The sequence below is a fragment of the Oryzias melastigma genome, linkage group LG10 (genome assembly GCF_002922805.2).
Source record: "Oryzias melastigma strain HK-1 linkage group LG10, ASM292280v2, whole genome shotgun sequence".
Taxonomy (NCBI): Eukaryota; Metazoa; Chordata; class Actinopteri; order Beloniformes; family Adrianichthyidae; genus Oryzias; species Oryzias melastigma.
The window spans coordinates 11,458,996-11,479,532 of record NC_050521.1 but is presented as its reverse complement, the minus strand read 5'-3'; the positions used below and the strand labels follow the sequence as shown (position 1 = coordinate 11,479,532).

The 20,537-nt window shown below is 39.7% G+C and overlaps 2 protein-coding genes across 3 annotated transcripts in view; one reads left to right on the top strand and one right to left on the bottom strand.

Moving 5' to 3' along the window:
* flrt1b (fibronectin leucine rich transmembrane protein 1b) overlaps nt 1–19,021 on the top strand; it is a 44,621-nt gene extending 25,600 nt beyond the window's left edge. For both annotated transcript variants that reach the window (XM_024283777.2, XM_024283776.2), the window contains exons 2-3: nt 10,432–11,445; nt 13,727–19,021. In XM_024283777.2, the coding sequence (XP_024139545.1) occupies nt 13,732–15,921 (2,190 nt within the window). In that variant the 5' untranslated portion in view covers nt 10,432–11,445; nt 13,727–13,731 and the 3' untranslated portion in view covers nt 15,922–19,021. The remainder of the gene's footprint in view (nt 1–10,431; nt 11,446–13,726) is intronic.
* macrod1 (mono-ADP ribosylhydrolase 1) overlaps nt 1–20,537 on the bottom strand; it is a 148,427-nt gene that overhangs the window by 103,482 nt on the left and 24,408 nt on the right. The gene's annotated exons all lie outside the window — the stretch shown is intronic.

Sequence of the window (20,537 nt, the reverse complement as noted above, 5' to 3'; positions counted from 1 at the left end):
TGAATTGTAGTCGAACAATTTTAGCAAAAAAAAGTGCTAGAATGTTTCTTTTTTTTTCAAATAAATCATCCATATTCTCATAATCAGAACAAAGTGGGGTCACAAATAGAAGTCGTAACATTTCCTTATGATTAGATTTTCACTGTGATGTCATATTAAATAAAAAAAGAGAAAAGAAAAGAAAAGAAGTAGTGAGTATGGTGTCCAAATGGCTTTTAAAATCCAGGGATAAGATAGTCCTGAACGTTATAGTGTTTTTAGCTGTTAGGGATTAGTGTGGGAATTCTGACATAGTGTTCTACTTGTTTGCAACACACTTCTTGTAAGCCACGTTATGCGCTAGCATACTCACAGTATTTCCCAACCTTGTTTGTAATTTGCAAAAACAGACGGATACACTAAAATAATTACTGTGATACGCTAACTCCAGACCTTGTTAGCAACACATAAAAAAAAACCCAGAGCGACACTGCCCGCGTTAGCCGTGTGAGCATATTCACAACAACCAACCTTGATTGAAACTTGACAAACAGACTAACATGTTGACAGAGCGCCGCATACCTCTCAAAATCCCTTTGACATCAGTAAACAAAATTTGAATTAACAAGGCTCTTGCTGTTGTTTTTTTGAAAAAATTAAGACTTTTAAGAGCGCCTATAGTGTGTAAAATAAAGCTATCTGTTAAATTATTTTAAAGTGCACCACACACACAGAACACAATGTTATAATTGATTTATATGTTTCCTTCACATTACAGTATCTCTAATTAATTACCAAGCAATGTGAAGATTTGAAGGTTGATCTTAGATCTGGTTTATGTCTGTCAGTGAACAAAATGGGCTTAACAACCCTCAGTAAAACAGATTTGTTTATGATTTTCTTCAAGTACCATTTGTTGTTTTTTTTGCTTTGGAAAGTATGTCAAAGCTTTCATTATCAATTAAGTGAAAATTGGTTTTGGAAGAGACGTTTACAAATTTAACTAATTTTGAAATAAACTGGTTCACCACGTTGTGAATCTTTAGTTAAATCAGAGAAATTGGCAGTAATGAACCTAGTCAGTAGTGCAGTCGTGTTTGTATCTTGCTAAAAACACGCTTGTAATTTATCTGAATGCAGCACAGTTGTAGTACGACATGGTGCTCAGTTACAAAGCAGCCAGGTGTGTTAACTGTGAAAGATAAGAACTAACACTTGTGTGATGACACCATGGAGGCAACACAAGGCCATTTCCATTATCCAGTCTGTCCTAAGAATATTTGTTACCTTTTATTCTTTGTTTGACTTTACTTAGACATCATTTCTTTTATTTTATATCTGAGTAAAGACCCCAGAAAAATCAGAAAATAAGCTTAAAATTGTGTTTCTGAGTGTCTCTTCTTTATTTAAAGCTTGGTGAATCAGGATCAAATGAAAAAATGACATTCAAAAAAGCTTGCTGATGTAATGTCAAATCTACAACTGGGAGGCCACAAGTTCCCTGCTCTGCTTCATTTCTATGCATCCACTTGCAGACAAATAGATCAATAAATGTCTGTTTTCCTCATCTGAGCTGGAATCTGACTCAAAACCGAATAACACTGGAAAGCTCCAATATTGCTCGCCATTTTTGTTGTGAGGGGCTGTAAGTTAGTGGGAAAGAGTGTAAACAAAGGGCTTATGGGAAGTGGTAGGCTTACATTGCGCCACTAATACCGCCCACAACTCAGATGCAAAATTCTATTGAACTCCTGCCCCTCTGTTAAAATTATGTCCAAGAAAACAACACTTTTTTTCATAATCAAAAGACCACTGGAAATACTTAAAAATAGATAAAAAGATAATTGGAGTGGAACTTTAAATACTAATTCCAACAATTCAACATTTAAATAGAAAAAGATGCTATTGGACAAACAATACTTTTATTCTTTTGTTTGCTTAATTAAAATGTTCGATTTGTTTAAAAGATCAGAACGCAGTAAAAATAGGGAAAACAATTAATTCTGTCCTTAAACTTGAGTTTAAAACAGACCACGGGCGCCTCCTACTTCCTGAGCCCAAACAGAGCTAAGAAGAACTCTGGGTGCGTGCATTGCAGCAAAGTCAAAATGATGCTAGATCAGGGAAAACACAGAGCTTTTACTTCTTTAGATCTTTGCTGATTATCCCTGCTTTGTCGCTTCCCTGATCTCGCTGCCGCTCCTCCCTCTCAGGCTGAATGGAAGCTGTGTGCTGGCGTATTAGAAAGCCAGTCACATCCCTGTCACTCCTCTTTTTAGCCGCTCTTACAGTCTCGCACTCTCTCTTTTCCCTTTTCCACCTCTACCTTTTTTCTCCGTCTATCCTTGACACTCTCTCTCCTTGTTCTCCCTCGCTCTGGTCGTCTCTCTCTCTGTCCACGCCGACACCCTCGACTTATTCTGCTGGAGTCGTGGCCTTCAAAGCCTGACAAGAATTCAGAGTCTGTATGTGAGCGCTGCACAACGTGTGTGTCTCCATGCAGGGATGAAATATGAGCTGTTAAATGTGAATGCTGGCCGATGTTCTAATGCCACATAGTCGTGTCACTCATGCATGGGGGCGTTGGAGAAAATGGGCACACAGAAAGCAGCGTGTACGACAAGACTGCAGAGCTAGCGAGGTATTATTCTGCATCACATTTGCTATCCATCTGTCTGTGATAGTTGCCATACTAACAAACACAGTGGAAGGCCATGGATGCAGGCTTCACTGACTTTAAACCTTGCTAAGGCTGACAGTAATTTCTGCCTCCAAATTACATTCCAATGGCTTCATAAATCTGCTGCCTCCTCCTCTCCAACCCCCCTTCCTACTTCTCTATCTCCCTCGCCTCTCTTCCCTCTTTCCCTTTTACTCCATCCTCTCTTCATCTTTCCTGTATACCCCCCCACCACCACCACTACCACTCCCCCCCATCCCTGTTCACAACCATTTCACCATCTCTCTTTCTATTACTCCTTCCCTCCTATCACTTATTTTCTCGTTTCCCCACACTCCTCCTCTCTGGCGCTGGCTCCGTAAATGAGAAACAGGGAGGCAGAGATGGGGAGGTTACGTGTGCGGGGTAGTTAAACAGTGACACACACATAAATCCAAACAGATACACACACACACACAAAGGCACGCACATCTGCACACACACGGATGGCCTCGCACACAATAAAACGAGTGAAAACACAAGCGTAAGCGCACGGCCGCAGTCAAACATCATAAACAGCACATTACTCTTTGATTGAGAGACAAGCATGTGTGTTGCCATTTATTTGTTGTGCAACTAAATTGACTTTTGCCAGTGTAAATGTGCACACGCATTCAAATTCATACATGTGTGCACACTTTTTAATGAGAGTGTTCATTTTACAGATAGCGCCTCGAGGTAAAATAATAGCCAGCGTCGGACCCTGATGGCTGCTTCAAGTGTTCTCAGGCCGGTTGTTTTTATGGGCCGTGGGGGGGGCGCAAACACACCCCTCACCTCCCTCGCTTCCACTTTAACTGCTGCTCGGCTGCCATCGGCGCTCACATGCAATGAAAACATGGGCATAATATGCATAAGCGCATGATGTAGACACCAAGTTGGGCATTAATACTGAACACACAAACGCGCGCTCGGAGGAGGCGGCCAGCGGAGAACAATACGGCGTCTAACAATGGGGCTCTGAGGAATTCTCTCCTCCATATTAATATTCAGAGGAATGGATGTGGAGAGTGTGTGTGTGTCAGCAGGGACGCGGGCTCATCAGCCTCGCTAACACTGGGGTTAGGCAGCCACATGATTGCAAAGTGCTCAGGCTTTGCTCCCCAGCCCCGCAACTATTAATCCATGGCTCCAGCTCCATCACTTCCTACTGTATTCTCTAGGTACTCTGCACAGAGAGCGCACGCTGCCAAGCATCACAACTGTCCCTTCTCTTTGCTGTTCCAGACTAGTATGGTCAGGAGATATCAGATGGAAATGCCGTATCAAAAAGTATCAAACATGTGAAAACGCCACTGAATGTCATTTGGAGGAATAACATTTCTTTTTTTTTTTTTTTGCTTTTTTCGACTAATTTATTTTTTTCTTTCTTGTGTCAAAACGAAGGTGTGTGCCAGCAAAAACACCTCCCTATCACCCTCTACAATCTCCATATGTAAAGTACACGAGGTGGCAGCTAGCAACACGTTTTGAATGCTTCAGCCATATTTCGCTGCATATGTTCCCGCCATCTGGATATGTGTAGGAACATGGTTCACTTATGCTCATATTTACACATCTGCATGATTTTTTTTAGTAGATTTGATGTCACTTTTGCTTTCTTGTGTCCAGTAATGCAGAAATGTGCCATGCATTCATGTAACTAATTCTAGTTTTTTTTCTTTACCATTTTCCGCTTTTGCATTATTCCTGGCCATCTGTGCCATAATTCATGCAACAAAGAAAAATATTATTCAAGTGTTACCTCACTATTAGGACATGACAGAGAGAAGGAAGGCTGTGTGTGCATCTGTGCGTGGTCACAGTGAAAGTCACATACTGTGGAATGGTTTTAGGCTACACACTTGTCAGGGACGAGCTCACAAAAGAAGAGTGATTTCTGTCCGCCTGAGGAGTGAGACGTTCTCTGTGGCCTGTATTGTGCATTTAAAAAAAAGTGCAGCCAAAAAAAAAAAAAAAGAAAACACATGGTGATGGGGTCATGCAGCAATGTTTTTGACCAGATCATTAAATGGGTCAACAGAGTAGAAAAGCTGCTCTTTTTTATCTCTATTTTTATCCTCCTCTTCCCTAGTTTGGCAAAAAAACAAAAATTGCTTTTGGTCATGTTGCAAAATGACAAGAGAATATTAAATGGCCATAAGAATGTGTAAAATTTGAAATGGTAATATTGATAAATGACAGGATATGTGAAAGGAGTGTGCATAAATTTGTGACACTTTTAAAGAAAAACACATTTTTCATTTGTCCTTTCAACAATCAGCAAAAAAAACTTTAAAAATCATATTATTAAAAAAAAAGCTGCATAAATGCAGTTCTTTTAATATGCAGACAAAAACATAAGCAGACATACAGTGGAGTTTTAGGGCAACCATAATGGTAAAAAAATGTATTAGTGAAGAGTAGTAATTTTACAAGGACTATAATAATACTATGACAAAAAAGTCGCAATTTTATGAAAATAAGGTTGTAAAATTATGAGAAAAAAATATTAATTTTTCTCATAGTTTTATGACTTTCTTCTTTTTTTACTTTTTACTCATACTTTTACTATTTTTTGCTCATTCACTTTTAACTTTGTTCCTATTTTACGACTTTATTCTTGTATATTTTTTTACTTTCATTGTAGTCCGTTTTACAGAGCTTTAATACATACATTTCTAATACAAGCTTGTCTTTAAATTATTTAATATTTTATTAAATAAACAACTTTTTTTTCCATTCTCTCATTTTTTCCATTTGAGTGTGTTTTGAAATAATATAGAAATGATTGACAGCTATTTAAATCACATTTATGTGGTCTTGACATTGACATGTATGTAGCAAAGGTTCAAGTCTAAACCCTACAGGAGCTTTGTAATCCCTGTGACAGAGACAGATGGGTCCATGTCAAGATGCATTCATAACAATTATGTGTAATCTAGATTTTAAATAGCACAAATTGGTGATATTTCCTTTGAAAATCTCACAACCAATCAATTAAAAACGTCGCTGAGCTTTCTCTAACCCTGTAAAGTCTTCACACGTTGTCATAAAGTCTCTTCAACACAGCAGATCTGCTCCATAATTTGACTGTCTCCTCCTCTTCATCTCACTTCCCTCAGCGAATCCATTCCAAAAAGTTTGAAGGACAGCCTCGACATCACACGGATAGAAGTGCACACATCAACATCTCATGGGAAATGTCAGTGAGCCATGAAAATGCAGCTGATGTTCGGCAGTCACTTCTTGTTCGGTGCAGACAATTTACCTGTGCTCAACAAGAATTTATGACATTTGCACGAACACTTGGGAGACACTTTGTAATAAATACTTTCCTGTTGAAGTGAGGAAAATAAGCACCTCTTCTTTACATATTATCATCAGTGTTCAAATAAGACTTAACTAGTTTAGGGGCCAAATTTGAATGTGTTTTTTTTTCTTTTCCTATTGAAGCAATCCATTTTTCTTTGTGACAGCTCTGAACTGCAGGCCTGACAGTTGATTAAATGCAAAATGTGGTTTTGCCTCGTCTTTCTAAAACAAATAAGACGTTTTGTGAAAGACAAATGTCACTTAGTTCAGCCTTAATGCCACCCTTTTATAGTGCATCCAGTGTGAATAAATATGGATGTTTTCTTTTGAATTCAGCCTTTACAGTCAATCTTTGTTTTTTGTGCAAAAAAATTCCACATTTTCTTGTCAGTTTACATCTAGACAAAATCTGTCATTAAACACAATCTAAAATTAAAGTTTTTTTAAAATCTTCAATTAATAAATAAAACTAAAACGTTTTATTTATTGTGCATGATACATGGATAAACTGGTTAAAAAAATGTTTGTTCCTCTCTGATAAACAAAATTGAGCCAACCTTTGGTGTAAATAAAAATCTATTGGATTAAATAAATCTTTAATTTAATAAATTAAATTAAATTATATCCCTTTTTTTCAAAGGGATATAATTAGTTGTAATATTATTAGATGTATTTGTTTGAACCGCACCATATAATGAAAGCCACGACCACAGACGTTTCTTCATATATCAACACTGCCCTTGTGTAGACCTTTACCTCACGTCTGACAAACACCGAGTCTATTTGACATTCTGACCCTCATCCAGCAATTTTCATTACGCTTCACAACCGCATTCTGCACATATAAAGCAGTTTACAAGCCACAAAGAGCGGGTCAGTCTGGAACCGTTTAATGAAACGGACAATTTATCTCTCCACAACAACCACCTCTCTACTACACGCCTAGTGATCCACACCATCTGTGAAACCGGTTACAGCACCAAGCAGGAAGCAGAAAAACATACAGTAACAAACAGAGTCCTCCTGAGTGCACTGGTAAAGCATTTTAGTTGTACTTGATGGGAGCATAAAGGCAGACATAAGCCTGCTAAAAAGTTATCCTCAGCCGCAGCATGTGTCCTTTACGAAGGAAAATGAAGACGACTTTATTTGTCTCTATTTGTGTTTAAGCAAACTGTATGATAATTTCCCAGTTGGCTGTGTAGTCTTGCTCTGGGATGAAGTGAATAGGCAAAAGTGAACAGCGGAGCCGTTAATGGCTTTGATGAATCCGTCTCTGTGTGAATGATGAAAACCGTATATTTCTAAAGCCAGTGCTCACTTGGGGTTTGATTCCGCACATAGGATTCATGCACTTAGCGTTTCATGGTTAATGAAACCTCCAAAGCTTTGCGGACAGAAAAAAAAAACTGACATAACACATAGAGTTGCCTTAATGGGAGGTTTGTGTCCTCTGGGAGCGCAGTGTTGTGCATTCGCAATGATGACCTTCAAGAAGTACTTTCACAATATACTTAATTTAAAAGGCATAACCATTCTGGAGAGGATGATTGTTTACTCCTTTTAGTTTTACATGTTGTGCCAAGAGTGAAACTAGGCATCGCTTAAGCACCTCTTAAGCAAAGCAGGAAAACATAAAAAAAAAATACAAATTTTAGACATTTAATGTTCAGCACAGTTCTGGTTGTCTTCATGAGAAAGGCATATAAAGCTATGTAACAATATTTAAATATTGTGGTTTGAAACAAAGAATCTAAAGGTCATCCTAATGTCAGTGAAATTATTTACAGACACCTTTTATGAATGCTATAATGTTTTCTGTGAATAAATAACAGGCTTTTCCTTACATAAGACAAGAACAGGTTATAATTTCTAATGTTTCATTCAGATTAACAAGTTTCTAATAGTTGGTGCAGTAGTTAGCACTTTCCCCTCACAGCGAGGAGGCCCTGCTTCACAGCTGGGTTCTTTTTGTATGTTCTACTTGTGATGGGGTTATTTTTGGGCGCTCTGGCTTTCTCACACAATCCAAAAACAGGTTAATTGTGTGATGTTTGTGTCTCAGTTCGGTAGTTGGGTAGCCTCCAAAAAACCCAGTGATCCCAAACAGGACCAAGCAGGTTTAGAAAATGAATTAATTTGATGGTTAATTCAAGGGGTGTGCTTCCATTGACTGTATGGCTGAATCCGAGAACCCCACACCTCCTCCCTCCCCCTACATTTATCCCTCAAAGCATAGAGATACGGAAAAAAATTGTCTTCAAATCCAGACGTTACTGCTGTTCGATGATGTCAAGAATAGTCACCAGCTATCTACGTAACATGTAGCTGCCAGCGCTCAGAAAATACATGTTGTGTATCAATATATTTAAATGCAAAACCTCTGTGCTTAAGAGAATACACTGATGTGTCTCTCCTTGGATTACCCCACCCTGGCGGAGGGATAGTCAGCACTAAGTTGCTTCCCCTCAAAATAGGACACCACTACAGCTTCAAATGTCCCTACAACTGGAACAATAGGCAGTAGCAAGAAGAGTAGGGAAGCAATTTGGATTGGTCTATAGGAGAACTGGACTGAGCAATCCCTCCCACCCTTGTTCCAAATAGGAAATACAGCCCCAGCTAGCTCAAAGAAGCTAAAATCTCAGACTTCTATAGAGAAATAAACAGATATTACTCAATCTGTTTGTGAGAATAACCATTCTTGCTCTGCTATCTCTTTCTTAACATGTTCTTGCCAATCCTAATTTTTTCTATAATGCATATTATTTATCCCAAGTTATAAACTGGTCAATCAGACGCCTTAATAAAAGCATGTGGTGCCTGCTGGCCCCCATCTTGAACATTCAAAACATTTGATTGACAGATTCTCCTGGGGCCGTCTTCAGAGGAAGGGGTGTGGACTTCCTATAAGCTCACTCCTGATTGGCAACAGTGGTTGCCATAGAAATGTCAACTTGAACCAATCATTGCTTACTAACCTCGCCTGGCTTCAAAAGGCAAAGTCTGTGCTGTGGAAAAATAGTGACTGAATTGGCTTCATTCCACTGGAGCTGGAAGTAAGATGTTTTCTAAGGCTGACATCACACTCTCATTAATATACAATCAGTGCCTGTAAACTATTTCTTTATTCATTTAGTTCTAAACATTACATCCTTTACTCCATTGAAATTTAGGGTTAGTGTGTCTTATAGTGTGTAAATCAATATATACACTAGGGATTGCACAGTTCTCAGTTTGAAATTGAACCATATGTTACAACATTGAACTGAATCGGGAATAAAGAGAATCGGTACATTTCTACTGGTACCAGTAGGTTTACATTAAGTTTCAATCAAGGATTGTGCTAAATTTAAGAGGGATTTATTATTTTAACTCATTACATCCGGCTAAATACTGTATAAGCCAACTGAAAAGTGACTTGCTTATAAGCAAATTCAGAAATTAATTTTTCGGAATCCTTTTTTGATATGTCAAACAAACTAACGAGTCCCAAAAATCATAACTGTTTGGCAGCTACTTGAATTATTTAATTTTTGTTCTAAGTAGTTGCTCTGCTGTTCGTGTTTACTATTGTTAACACTGAATTTTACAAATAATTCCAATTCACTTGGTGTCCATGCTTGTCAAAGATGCAGTATTATTGGTTTGCACAAAAGTGTCTATTATTTGTTGAACAAAATAAGACACAAGTTGTTTATTATGATTGTGTTCAAGCTAAAAAATAAATGGGGATATATTTTCCTAAAAAATATGTGTTCTTCTATATATTGTGAGTTATTAGAGACGATTTAACAATTATTGCAGTATCGCGATATCGTTGATATCATGGGCCACGTATCGCATTGTATCGTGAGGTACCCAGTGATTCCCTGTCGTAGTGTATATATGAAGTACTTACATGAATCATTTTATTAATGTTATCCTTTAGTAGGCTACACATAATGTATTTTTATGGTAAAAGAAACCAGGGTTGAAGGCAGAGCAATGTTCACTGAGACAAATGACTAAAGATTTAAAATGTCCAAAAGTCTCTAGGATGAGTCAGTGGACTTAAACCTGCCTTGCTGCATTAGTAAACATGGTAAAGCTGCATGTGAACCAGTATTTCCACTGCATGGTCGCTCCAGCTCAGCAGATCTACCAGAGAGGAGTGCGAGGCAACAGCTGCACTTTAAACATGACCTTGCCATGTCGCAAAACAGGATTAAGACTCGTCGAGACTTTTCAACATAAGTAAATGCCTTCCATTCAAAAAACCGAAAAGAAGTGATTTTTCAAAAAATGTTTAAACATATAACACCTATGCAGGTCTTTTAAATTGTTTCAAGTCTCCATCTCGGAATTATTTAGCCCAATTCTAGACATTGTCTTACTGTGTGCTGAACCATTGCACACCAGATGAACTAAAACTCTTCTTTGTGGATTTCTCTTTCCAGTCTGATGTTCCCAGCTATCCTGCTAAACCAAACAGAGCGGGAGGGAAGGACAAAACGCCTCATTTCTTCCAGCCTGCAGAAGGACTTCACACACAGATCCTGGAGCAGCTTGGAGTGGACTGCGTACAAAACACCATCATCCGCCCTTGCAGCCTCTGAGAATGATTTGTGCAAACCGAAAAGGAGCTGATCAAACATTTAACAGAGGAGATTAGGGCTGACACCAAGAGGAGGGAGAAACTCTTGCCTTGAATCCAACTCATAAAGGCTGAACTTTTGCCTGAGCAAACCTCCATTTCTTGATCAGATTATTTTGTTCTCTCAAAGAAGAAAAAATCAGACTCTCAATAAGAACACTTTGGTGGATTTCCTAAACTGTGGAAAATGTTTGCATCTTTTCATTTCTCCCCCGAAAGCCCATGAATTAAAACCACTTCCTGGATAAGTTTTGCAGGGCACTGTACTATTTTTGCATGACCCACTGCTTGCATGAGTATCCAGGATTGTTTTTCACTTCCAAGAAGGACTCTGAGCTCTCAACTATCCTCCAACTGCCTGCCTAACTGTGGCACTTGGGTGTGGAGGCGGGTGTTTCCGAATTAGGCCTCTGGACACTCACTAAAGATGACTTAAGTTGGCAGGCCTAAAAGCCCCTTACCCGAGTGAAAAAGAGAGTTTGGCAGCAGCACGCAAATACTCACACACAACTCACAAATGTGGATGCAAGGAGGTTTTGAGCCATGCTGGTGTCGTTACTTGTAGCGCCCTGGAGAACAGGCTATCATCATCCTTATCATCATTCACCCAAGCTGAGGAAGACACAACGGCCTAAAGGAAAGAGTCTGCACTTCTGAGCAATTTAGAAAAAAAACAAAAAACAGAAGAACGAGGAAACTGTGAAAACAAAGATTCAAAACAGCGTTCTCAATCACACCAACGGGCTCTTCCAGTACAAATCCCTGATACAAGAAAGATAAAGCTCCGGCGGACGAGAAGGGCGCAGACGCTAAGCAGGTTAGAAACCTCTCAGCAATCACACTCGGTCGATCAGACCTTTTATGCATACACACTCTGTCCTGTGTTCATTTTTCTTTCTTTTGTTTTCCTTTATAAACAGTTTGAATGAATAGTTTACTTTCTGCCATTTTTCCCTGAGGGGTGGGTGGGAAAGTGTTAAAAAAAAAGGAGGAGCGGAATAAGCAGTAAGACTTAACCACATCTGATTGATCCGATCTCAGTGTGTAGGAATCATCAGACAAGTGAAGAGGAACCGATAAAGGGGATTAGGAAAGGGATAGAGGCGGGTGGAGAGGACGACTGCGCAGGCACTTCTGTAAACAAACCGGGAAGTGGATAAAATGAAAGTTCATGAACGAGGGTGGGTGGACAGGGGAGGTAGATGGTGTACAAGATTAACACACACTAAGAGGAGACAGGTGAAGATACGGGGAAAGAAGAGAAAAATCTAAGCATCATTAAAAGGGACTTGTCAATTGGAAACCTGGGCATGTGGGCGAAATACTTAGATAGGCTTGTGCCAAGAGGATATTTATGAGATGGAAGCGGGGATGGTGTGGCGCTTAAACATATGCTCGTTGGTATTCATAGAGCATTGCAAATCTGGTCTCAGCTGCTACCTTGACACCCTCTCTTGAGCGCATCTATTCCTTTCCAATAGTTCTGTCTTTCAGACGGAGAAAATGCGAGGAAAGGGTCACACTGCAGCAAGAAAACACACTATCCATTATCCATGCTGAATATCATGGCACACATGTTTTTCACACCGACATATCAAATGCTGCCGAACTGAGACAGGAGCTGGTTGCTGTAGATACTGATCTCACACATGCACACGGACACATAACACAAGCATGTACAGGTAACCAAATGCAGATATTTTTAAACTTATTTAACAGAATATTTGGAAACCTTCTTTTTGCAACAACCTCAGCTGATAACGACGTGGGTCTTTGCTGCCAGAAACTCATTTCCCCTCTCTTCTGCCTGACTGTCCAACTCTCCATCTGTCTGCTCGCCTCCCCTGCTCCCTTCATCTCATCCATTGTTGCCTTCTCTTGTTTGTTTTGCATGGATTTTGACTGCAGCTAAGGGGCAATTTTGCATGTAGCACTGACTTCACATACGAGCACACATGTGCGTGCTCAAAGAGGAAGAAAAAAGCTGCGCCTTTGGAGGATTTGTTTATCAAATGCGCTGTCAAATCGTGTGAGGCATTTCAAGTCTGGCACATTTCTGGCCTTAGGCAACACAAAAGAAGACTGAATTCCCCAAAATGTAATGCAATATTAATAATGTAAAGCAATATTATCCATATTCCATAAAGAGGGCTGGGAATGTGATGGAAAAAGAATTTTCCATCGGAATTGTACATTTTTTGGTTTTGATGTCATACTTCTAACATACAGAGATAGAGTGATATTCATGCGACAAAACATTTTTCTCCATGAGACATCTCTCTAAAACAATGCTGAGGATTTCAGAATCCTGAATAATTTACAGAAATTTCATGAACAATAGCTGTTGAGAGAAAACATGAATAATAAATGTCAGCTCATACTGAGACTGTTTAGTAGGTGAAAGCTTTCTGCTCACAAAGTTTATTCATTTGTGTGAGCATTTTTTTAATGTTTGCTTTGGACCCCAAACATGCATTCTCTATTGGAGTCAAAAATCTGTCAAATGCTGGGATCCTTTTGGAACTTTACTTTGAGCAAAGATCTCATTCTGTCAATTACAACTTAGTTGTTTTTAAGCCCATCAACTTCATTGTGGGCAATGGATTTGATCTTCTTTCCTGATCTCTGTAGCATTTTAGTGTCACGTCATTCAGTTCAGTTAATCTCTGCCGGAAAAAAAAAGGCCTACACTTATTTTCCTTCACTTCAACTGTCACTGCACAATTTTCTCTATTTCGCTTGATCTCGTTGGTTTTCCTGATTCTTTTAACGCTCACTGGCCAGTCAGTCCCTGCTCATTGCTCTATGTGAATCTAAATGTCAGTTCATCTTCTGCTTGGTTGCTTTGACCCATATACAAAGCAACTTCTCTAAATGTAATCCCCTTGTCTTTTCATCTTTTCAACAATATAGATTAGGGAAAAGCCTTTATTTTTGCCAACAGAAAACACAGAAATGATGCTATGGAATGTTGAAGAAGATAACTAGATTTTAATATCTTATTTTAAAGTTACAAAACTGTTTAAATGATCATTTTTAGAACAGGAGTAAATGGATAATTTTCATCTTCTGATACTGTTTTCTTTTTTATCTTTCAGTCAACATGGCAGCTGAGAGTCTTGCTGAGCTCCGAGATTGGCTCTTTCTGCTCCTCTTAGTTCTCACCTTATTGGCTGAGGTGCTGGAGCTGGCGGCAGCAGCAATCGCCATGGAAACGGGCGAGGGAGATGAGGGCATTGTTTGTCCCTCAGTGTGCCGCTGCGATGAGGGCTTTGTCTACTGCAATGATCGTGGCCTGAGTATAATTCCTCCACTACCACTGACGGCTGCCATCCTCTACCTACAGAGCAACCGGCTGAGTAACGCCGGGCTTCCCCCATCACTGGAGCGCAGCACATCCATACGAGTGATTTACCTGTATGCTAACCAGCTGGATGAGTTCCCCATACACCTTCCGCCATCATTAAGGGAGCTCCACTTGCAGGATAATAATATACGAACGTTACCGCGGTCAGCTCTGGCAAAGTTACCATTACTAGAACGTTTACACCTGGATGATAACTCTATATCTACAGTTAGCATCCAGGACCGAGCTTTTTCTGGGACTCCACGGCTTCGACTACTGTTTCTGTCTCGGAACCATTTATCGAGTATCCCAGCAGGCTTGCCAGCATCACTCGAGGAGTTGCGACTAGACGACAACAGAATTAGCACCATCCCTACGCATGCTTTCCGTGGGCTCTCCTCTCTACGTCGACTGGTCCTGGACGGAAACCTGTTAGCTAACACCCGCATCGCAGATGACACATTTTCTCGTCTATCTAACCTTACTGAATTGTCTCTTGTCAGAAATGCTCTACAGTCTCCTCCGGTCAACCTTCCTTCAGCCCACCTTGTGCGTCTCCATTTACAAGATAACGGTATGACTCACATACCGAGGGGGGCGCTGGATGGCATGCGACATCTACAGAAACTGGATCTTTCAGGAAATAATCTGACCACTCTCCCTCGGGGACTTTTTAGAGATGCAGAAAGTTTGGAGTTGCTGTTGCTGCGAGGAAATCCCTGGTACTGCAGCTGCAACCTCCACTGGCTTCATGCCTGGCTGCATGGACGGGGCTCAGCAGTGACAGTCCGAGGTCTCACCTGTCAGGGACCTGATCCTGTCAGGGGTCAGCCAGTCAAAGACATTACGTCACTGATGGAGCAGTGTGAAGCCCCCCCAGCTGGTCCAAGTATTGGGGTTGGAGTGGACCAATCAGACAAAGGTGTAGAAGGTGAAAACAGTGTTGGAGGGGGACAAGCATTTCCCCCTGGAAGCACCACCACTGGCTCTTTGTTGGTCCCCACACAGGGCTCCCTCTTCACTCTTCGAGCCAAGCGGCCTGGTCTGGTCATTCCCTTGCCTCCAGGCGAAGGTGGACAGGTTTCTGGAGAGGCCTTAGAACTGACTGTAAAACCTCTGTCTTCAGACAGTGTGCTTGTGAGCTGGTTGTGTCCGCAGCCAGCACCTTCCTTCCGTCTTTCATGGCTAAGGTTAGGTAGCAGTGCAGCTCTCGGTTCTATAACAGAGACTTTAGTTCCTGGAGAGAGAAGGCAGTACCTCCTTACCCAGCTCACCCCACGATCTCATTACCTCATCTGCCTGCTGCCACTACGACAGGACACTTCCTTTGGGGGCTCCAGCACAGGTTTACATCGAGTCGGCAGTGTGGATATCGACAGTAAAGACTCTGCACCAGCCTGTGCTCAGATAGAGACTGGAGAGGCTCTAGTGAACTCCGGAGGAGAGGGATCAGATAAGAATGGACAAGACTCTGAGTTAACAGCCCTGCCGCTTGCTGGGATTATTGGGGGTGCCACTGCATTAGTAAGCCTGCTCTTCATTTTTGGCATCTTCTGCTGGTACGGACAGAGAGCAGGCTACATGTCTGGGGACTCAGGTTCATACAGCAGGGGGCGAGGTGGAAAACATTATGACGACTATGTGGAGTCAGGAACCAAGAAAGACAATTCCATCTTAGAGATCAGGGCCCCTTCTGCGGGGTTTCAGATGACAGCTATGGCTCATCAGCCCTTGCAGCCAAAACTGGAGGATGTTACCTACATCCACACCATTTTCCCCTCCTCCTCCTCTTCCTCACAGGCAAATGGGACCTACAGGAGCAGCCAAGGAGCTGGCAGTCTCAACGGCACCATTCTCAGCCAAAGCAGCCATCATCATGTCACTTACGGCACCAACCGTGGCTACAGAGAGGGTGGCATACCTGACATAGATTATGTCTACACATGATGACACAGGGACACATCCCCCATTGGCTGGTGGCGGTTTTGTCCTTGGTTTCCAAAGTACCCTCTGTGCCTCAGCTGGTTTAATTCAAAATGGTTTGCTTAGTAGACATGACTGATTTGAGTTCTGATGATTGGACAATGCTGCCGGTTCACAGAACACTCCTGCTACACTACTGCGTATCACATAATACAGTGGGCCCTTCTTTCAAATCTACTAATAGCTATGACATTTACTGTTTTCTTCTTTGGATATCTCGTGTCTTTCAGATATCCTGTTCTTCTCAACTCAATACACCGTAACTTATCAGAGGTTGACGTACTAGGCTTAGGTGATTTAGAAGGTGAAATTTATATTATGGGGAAAAAGAACTTGATGTGTATAGAGATAGCAATCATATCTTCCTACCGACTGTAAGCTCTGTGCTCAATAGATAAAAAGGAATGACAGAAAGAAATCAATTGTTATAATTCAACAGATGCCAATTCATAAGAGTTAACATGAAACAGGTGCCCCACCCGCAACTATTTTTCTGAAAGGTTCCCTCCTTTTTATTCCTTCTTTCCACCTTTTTTTCTGACTTGAGATCTTTCCTTTTTATTTCTCTAGAGTCTTTTGTGTTGCTGAGAGCAGAGGATGACTTTGTTCTCGCCAAGGGAGCTGACAGCAGTGATAACAGTTCTGACAGAGACGGGAGACACAACCCACAGCATGGGGAGACTAATGAGTGGGAGAGAAAGAGAAAGTGTGGGGGGTTGACGGATAGATGGGTGGATTGAGAGAGAAAACATAAAAGAAGACGAGTGGGAGACAGAGAGGGGTGCTGTTTTGGGCATGTAATCGCTGGGAGAGGTGTGTTTGCTGAAGGCAGAGAGCGAGGGCAGAGAAGAAAGAAATTCAGAGTTAAGTTAAAAGAGGGAATGTGACCAATGCAGTGCCATGAGGCAAAAGAGACAAGAGGAAAAGAAGAAAACAAGGCTGATAACTGGAATAACGTGACATCCTTGTCTGAAAAAAAGGGTTCTCAGATTATCCAATGAACTCCATTTTGAGTGATTAAGGGAATTGTGCTTTCTCAAGAAAACTATAATTCTAAGTCAATAAATCTTTCAATTGCTTTTTTAATGTGTAAGATTTTCCATACACATGATTACAAATCATTTCAGAGACAAATCAGGAGACAGAACAAAGACAATCAAACAACAAACTAAGAATCAACACCACAAGACAAACAAGTATCTCAATAACAGGTTTTCAATAACAAAACCTTTAGATTCTAGAAACATAAGGAATGCTTTTACATTGTTCCCTCGCTACATCGCAGTCTTGTTATTTTGCTGGATTTTTTTGTGCAATTTTGCATGCTTTTTTTTTGCATCCTGATTGGCTGTTGACCTTGTCAATCAATCTCCTTTGTGCTGTGTCTCCTGTACACGATGCGTTCAGCTTCCAACATTTACACAAATCTTCTATCGTGATCTTTGTTTTCATTATATAGTACTGGACTAATTTTTCTGCAACAGTTTGAATTTTGAGAGTTAAAGCAAGAGAGAAAAGTGTAAAAACATTCATGTCTGTCTGAGAAAAGTTTGTAAAGTGTGTATAGAGGGGATTACAGCCTTTTTAATCTATAATTCAACTGCTCGAGTTTCCCCCTATTTTTAGAACGTTACTCCTGCGATAAACGAGGGAACACTGTATGCTCCTGTTATCTTCCACAGAATGGAATTTAAAAATACAAAATGAGCCGCACATCTCACACCACATTTATCATCAGCAAGCTGGCTGAACTTTCTTGATTCAAATTTTGTTTAAATGTCTTAAAGGATGTTGGAAATGTTCTGCTGTATACATGCTTTTCTAAAGTTTACATATAAAATCATATGTTTCACTTTATGACATTTTTTATTTTAATGGATTTTCGGATAAAAAGAAAAACAAAAGAGATTTAAATTTGAAATGATCTAGGATAGTAAATGTGATTTATAATGTGATATTTATGTATCAATATATTGAATGGGTAAAATATGTTTACACATAAAGTTATTGATATGGAGGTGTACTTTTGCATTAATCTGTTACCTTATCACTTAATGGTTTTCAATGGATACGGTTGATTCCACAACGAAATGTGAAATTTTTTACACTAAAAACTTTGTTTTTGCAAAATAGCTTTTTCTTTGCATGCTTACTTTTGGGATTTCTTGATTACCAAACAGAAATATGCGTTTTTTACTTTGATTAGATGAAGATAAATTATGTAAAAGTTTAATATGAAAACATTTTTGATTAAATATTAAGGTGTAGTGGCAGATTTAATATAAAATCTATTTCAAGAAATGAAAAAGTGAAATTATTACTACTAATTTGAGATTGCTAGTAGCCATTTGCACGCAAAAACATATTTCTCAATTAAAACAGCATAAATCAAAGCAAGAATTTCTGAAAATTGCCAATTTAATCCCACTAACAACAGTCTCGGCTGTGAGTCACATTTGTTGAATCAGGTCTTCCTGTTTTCCAGCCTTAGCTTTAGCGTAGAGGCCGTTGTTTGACCAGGAATCGCAGCCCGACCGCCTCACTGTGCATTTTAACGCTAACAGGTTAGCCTGTTCTCTGACTGCCTCTCACTAACCACACTTATAAAGAGTAATGGAGGTGGAACTTTAATGAGACATTTTTTAGAAAACAGCCAGAGCTTAACAGAGGAAGAGAAGATGTTAGGAAAGTATAGTGAGGGGGTAGCAGAGAGATTTAGATAGAGCCTTTTAAGTGCTGAAACTTCTTCTTTTGAAGTAGCTCTTTTTCTCTTTTTTCCTGTCTGTATTGCTATGTACCAGGTAAATTAAAGGAGCTTTAGTGTTTTTTTCTCTCATGTCTGTATTTATTTTGAGGGTTTATTTGTGTTTAAGTTTGTTTTTTTTTTTTAAGAGGAGTGCAGCTACTGTTCATTTGGTGTAGAAATCCTTTTCCTTTCAAAAGTTTCACCCTCAGATGTGAAAACACTTATGTATAAACATAAAGATGGGTGCAAAATACTGTTCCATTTATTGGTCTGTCTTTTTTTCTACGGAGATGAATAAAGACTTCTGAAACAAACAAAATAAATGTTTTTTGGTGCTTTATGTGCATGCATCACTCTATGTTTATGAGGCTGATGAGGGTCATCAGAGGGACAACACAGGATGAGTATTCCAGTAATGCACTGGTGTAGCTTTAAAAGGCCAAAATCATATTTAAGACCAGATTGCTAATGAATTTCAAACAATTCTACTTTATCTCATTAAAAAACACCTTAGATGATTGCATCTTATACCATGGTCCGGCTTAATTTTTTATTCTGATTGGCTGCTGGGTGTGGATTAAAATACAAGTGATAATGCACTCCTAACAAAAAGTCCCAGTCACATAGGCCAAATGTTCTATATCACTGCTTAGGCTTCTTTAAAACAAACTTTTCTTTCATCTTCTGGACAAAAACAAGCGGTAAGAGGTGAAGTTTCTCTCTAAACTGATATTTTATTTAAACTATAGCAACAATCAACAAATACTACGTGTCGGACCACATATCAGATAGTCCGTATTTTGTGAAAAAAGCAATTTAAGCTAAAAAATAGGCCAAAATTTATCAAATATTTATTTCTTTTGAAAGTTACCATGGTATAAGCAGGATAATGCCCTTCGTTTCAGATGGTTCAGGCTGAAAACGCAAACTTCATTGTGTATTATCCCTTACATTTAGGAGTGCACTTCATTAACTCATCCATCTTCATGTAGACGGATGTGTTTATTAGATAAGAAGAGCTGTTAGTGTTTTTTTATACGTGTTTACATGTGTAATTCAGTTATATAAATGTAAAAGTTGAACATTAGACTGAAGCCATGTATTTTATTCTAATTGTTTGCAAATGCTTTCATAAGAAGGAATCAATATAATGAACAAAAGCAAAAGTGTTTAATAGTCCATCTCATGCTTGGTTCACACCGGGCTCAATAAGGCCCGATGCAACAACTTACCTTCATGAAGAGTCTATGTAAACGCACGTTTGCGTGTTTCGGGCATCCACATTCAAAACTCTTGCATTTACGCTACCAAAGTTTTTAAGTCTGCTTTCAGGCTCTACGTTCAAAACATGCGGCAATTGTGTGTGCATCCAAAGTTAAAACAAAACTAAACTTTGACAAGTCAGGGACTCTGATTTGGAAGTTAAGTATGAGTAGCCTCCTTTTCAAAACATGGAAGTACCAACCGTTTAAAAATTGACAATGAAGGAGAAAATAATAATAGCTGCAGTTAGTCCACTAAGTATTTTATTTAATGAAATAGAGCTGTGAAAAAAAAAGCCTGGAGCAGGATTCACGAGATTTGCACTGCTTCGACCAAACCTCTAACAACTGTGTACATGTGTTAGTATCGGCTAGCAACAGTCCAGTGTGAACACCATATGTTAAACGCATGTACAAAAACCTACGTTCAGCACGTTCTTGAATGCACCACACAGGCCAGGTGTGTACCTCCAACTGATTGTATTGCCTGCTTGTGAAGGTTGAGGCAAAAACATGAAAAACTAAGTATGACATTTTAATTTTCAGTTCAGAAAAGAAATGAATGAAAAGAA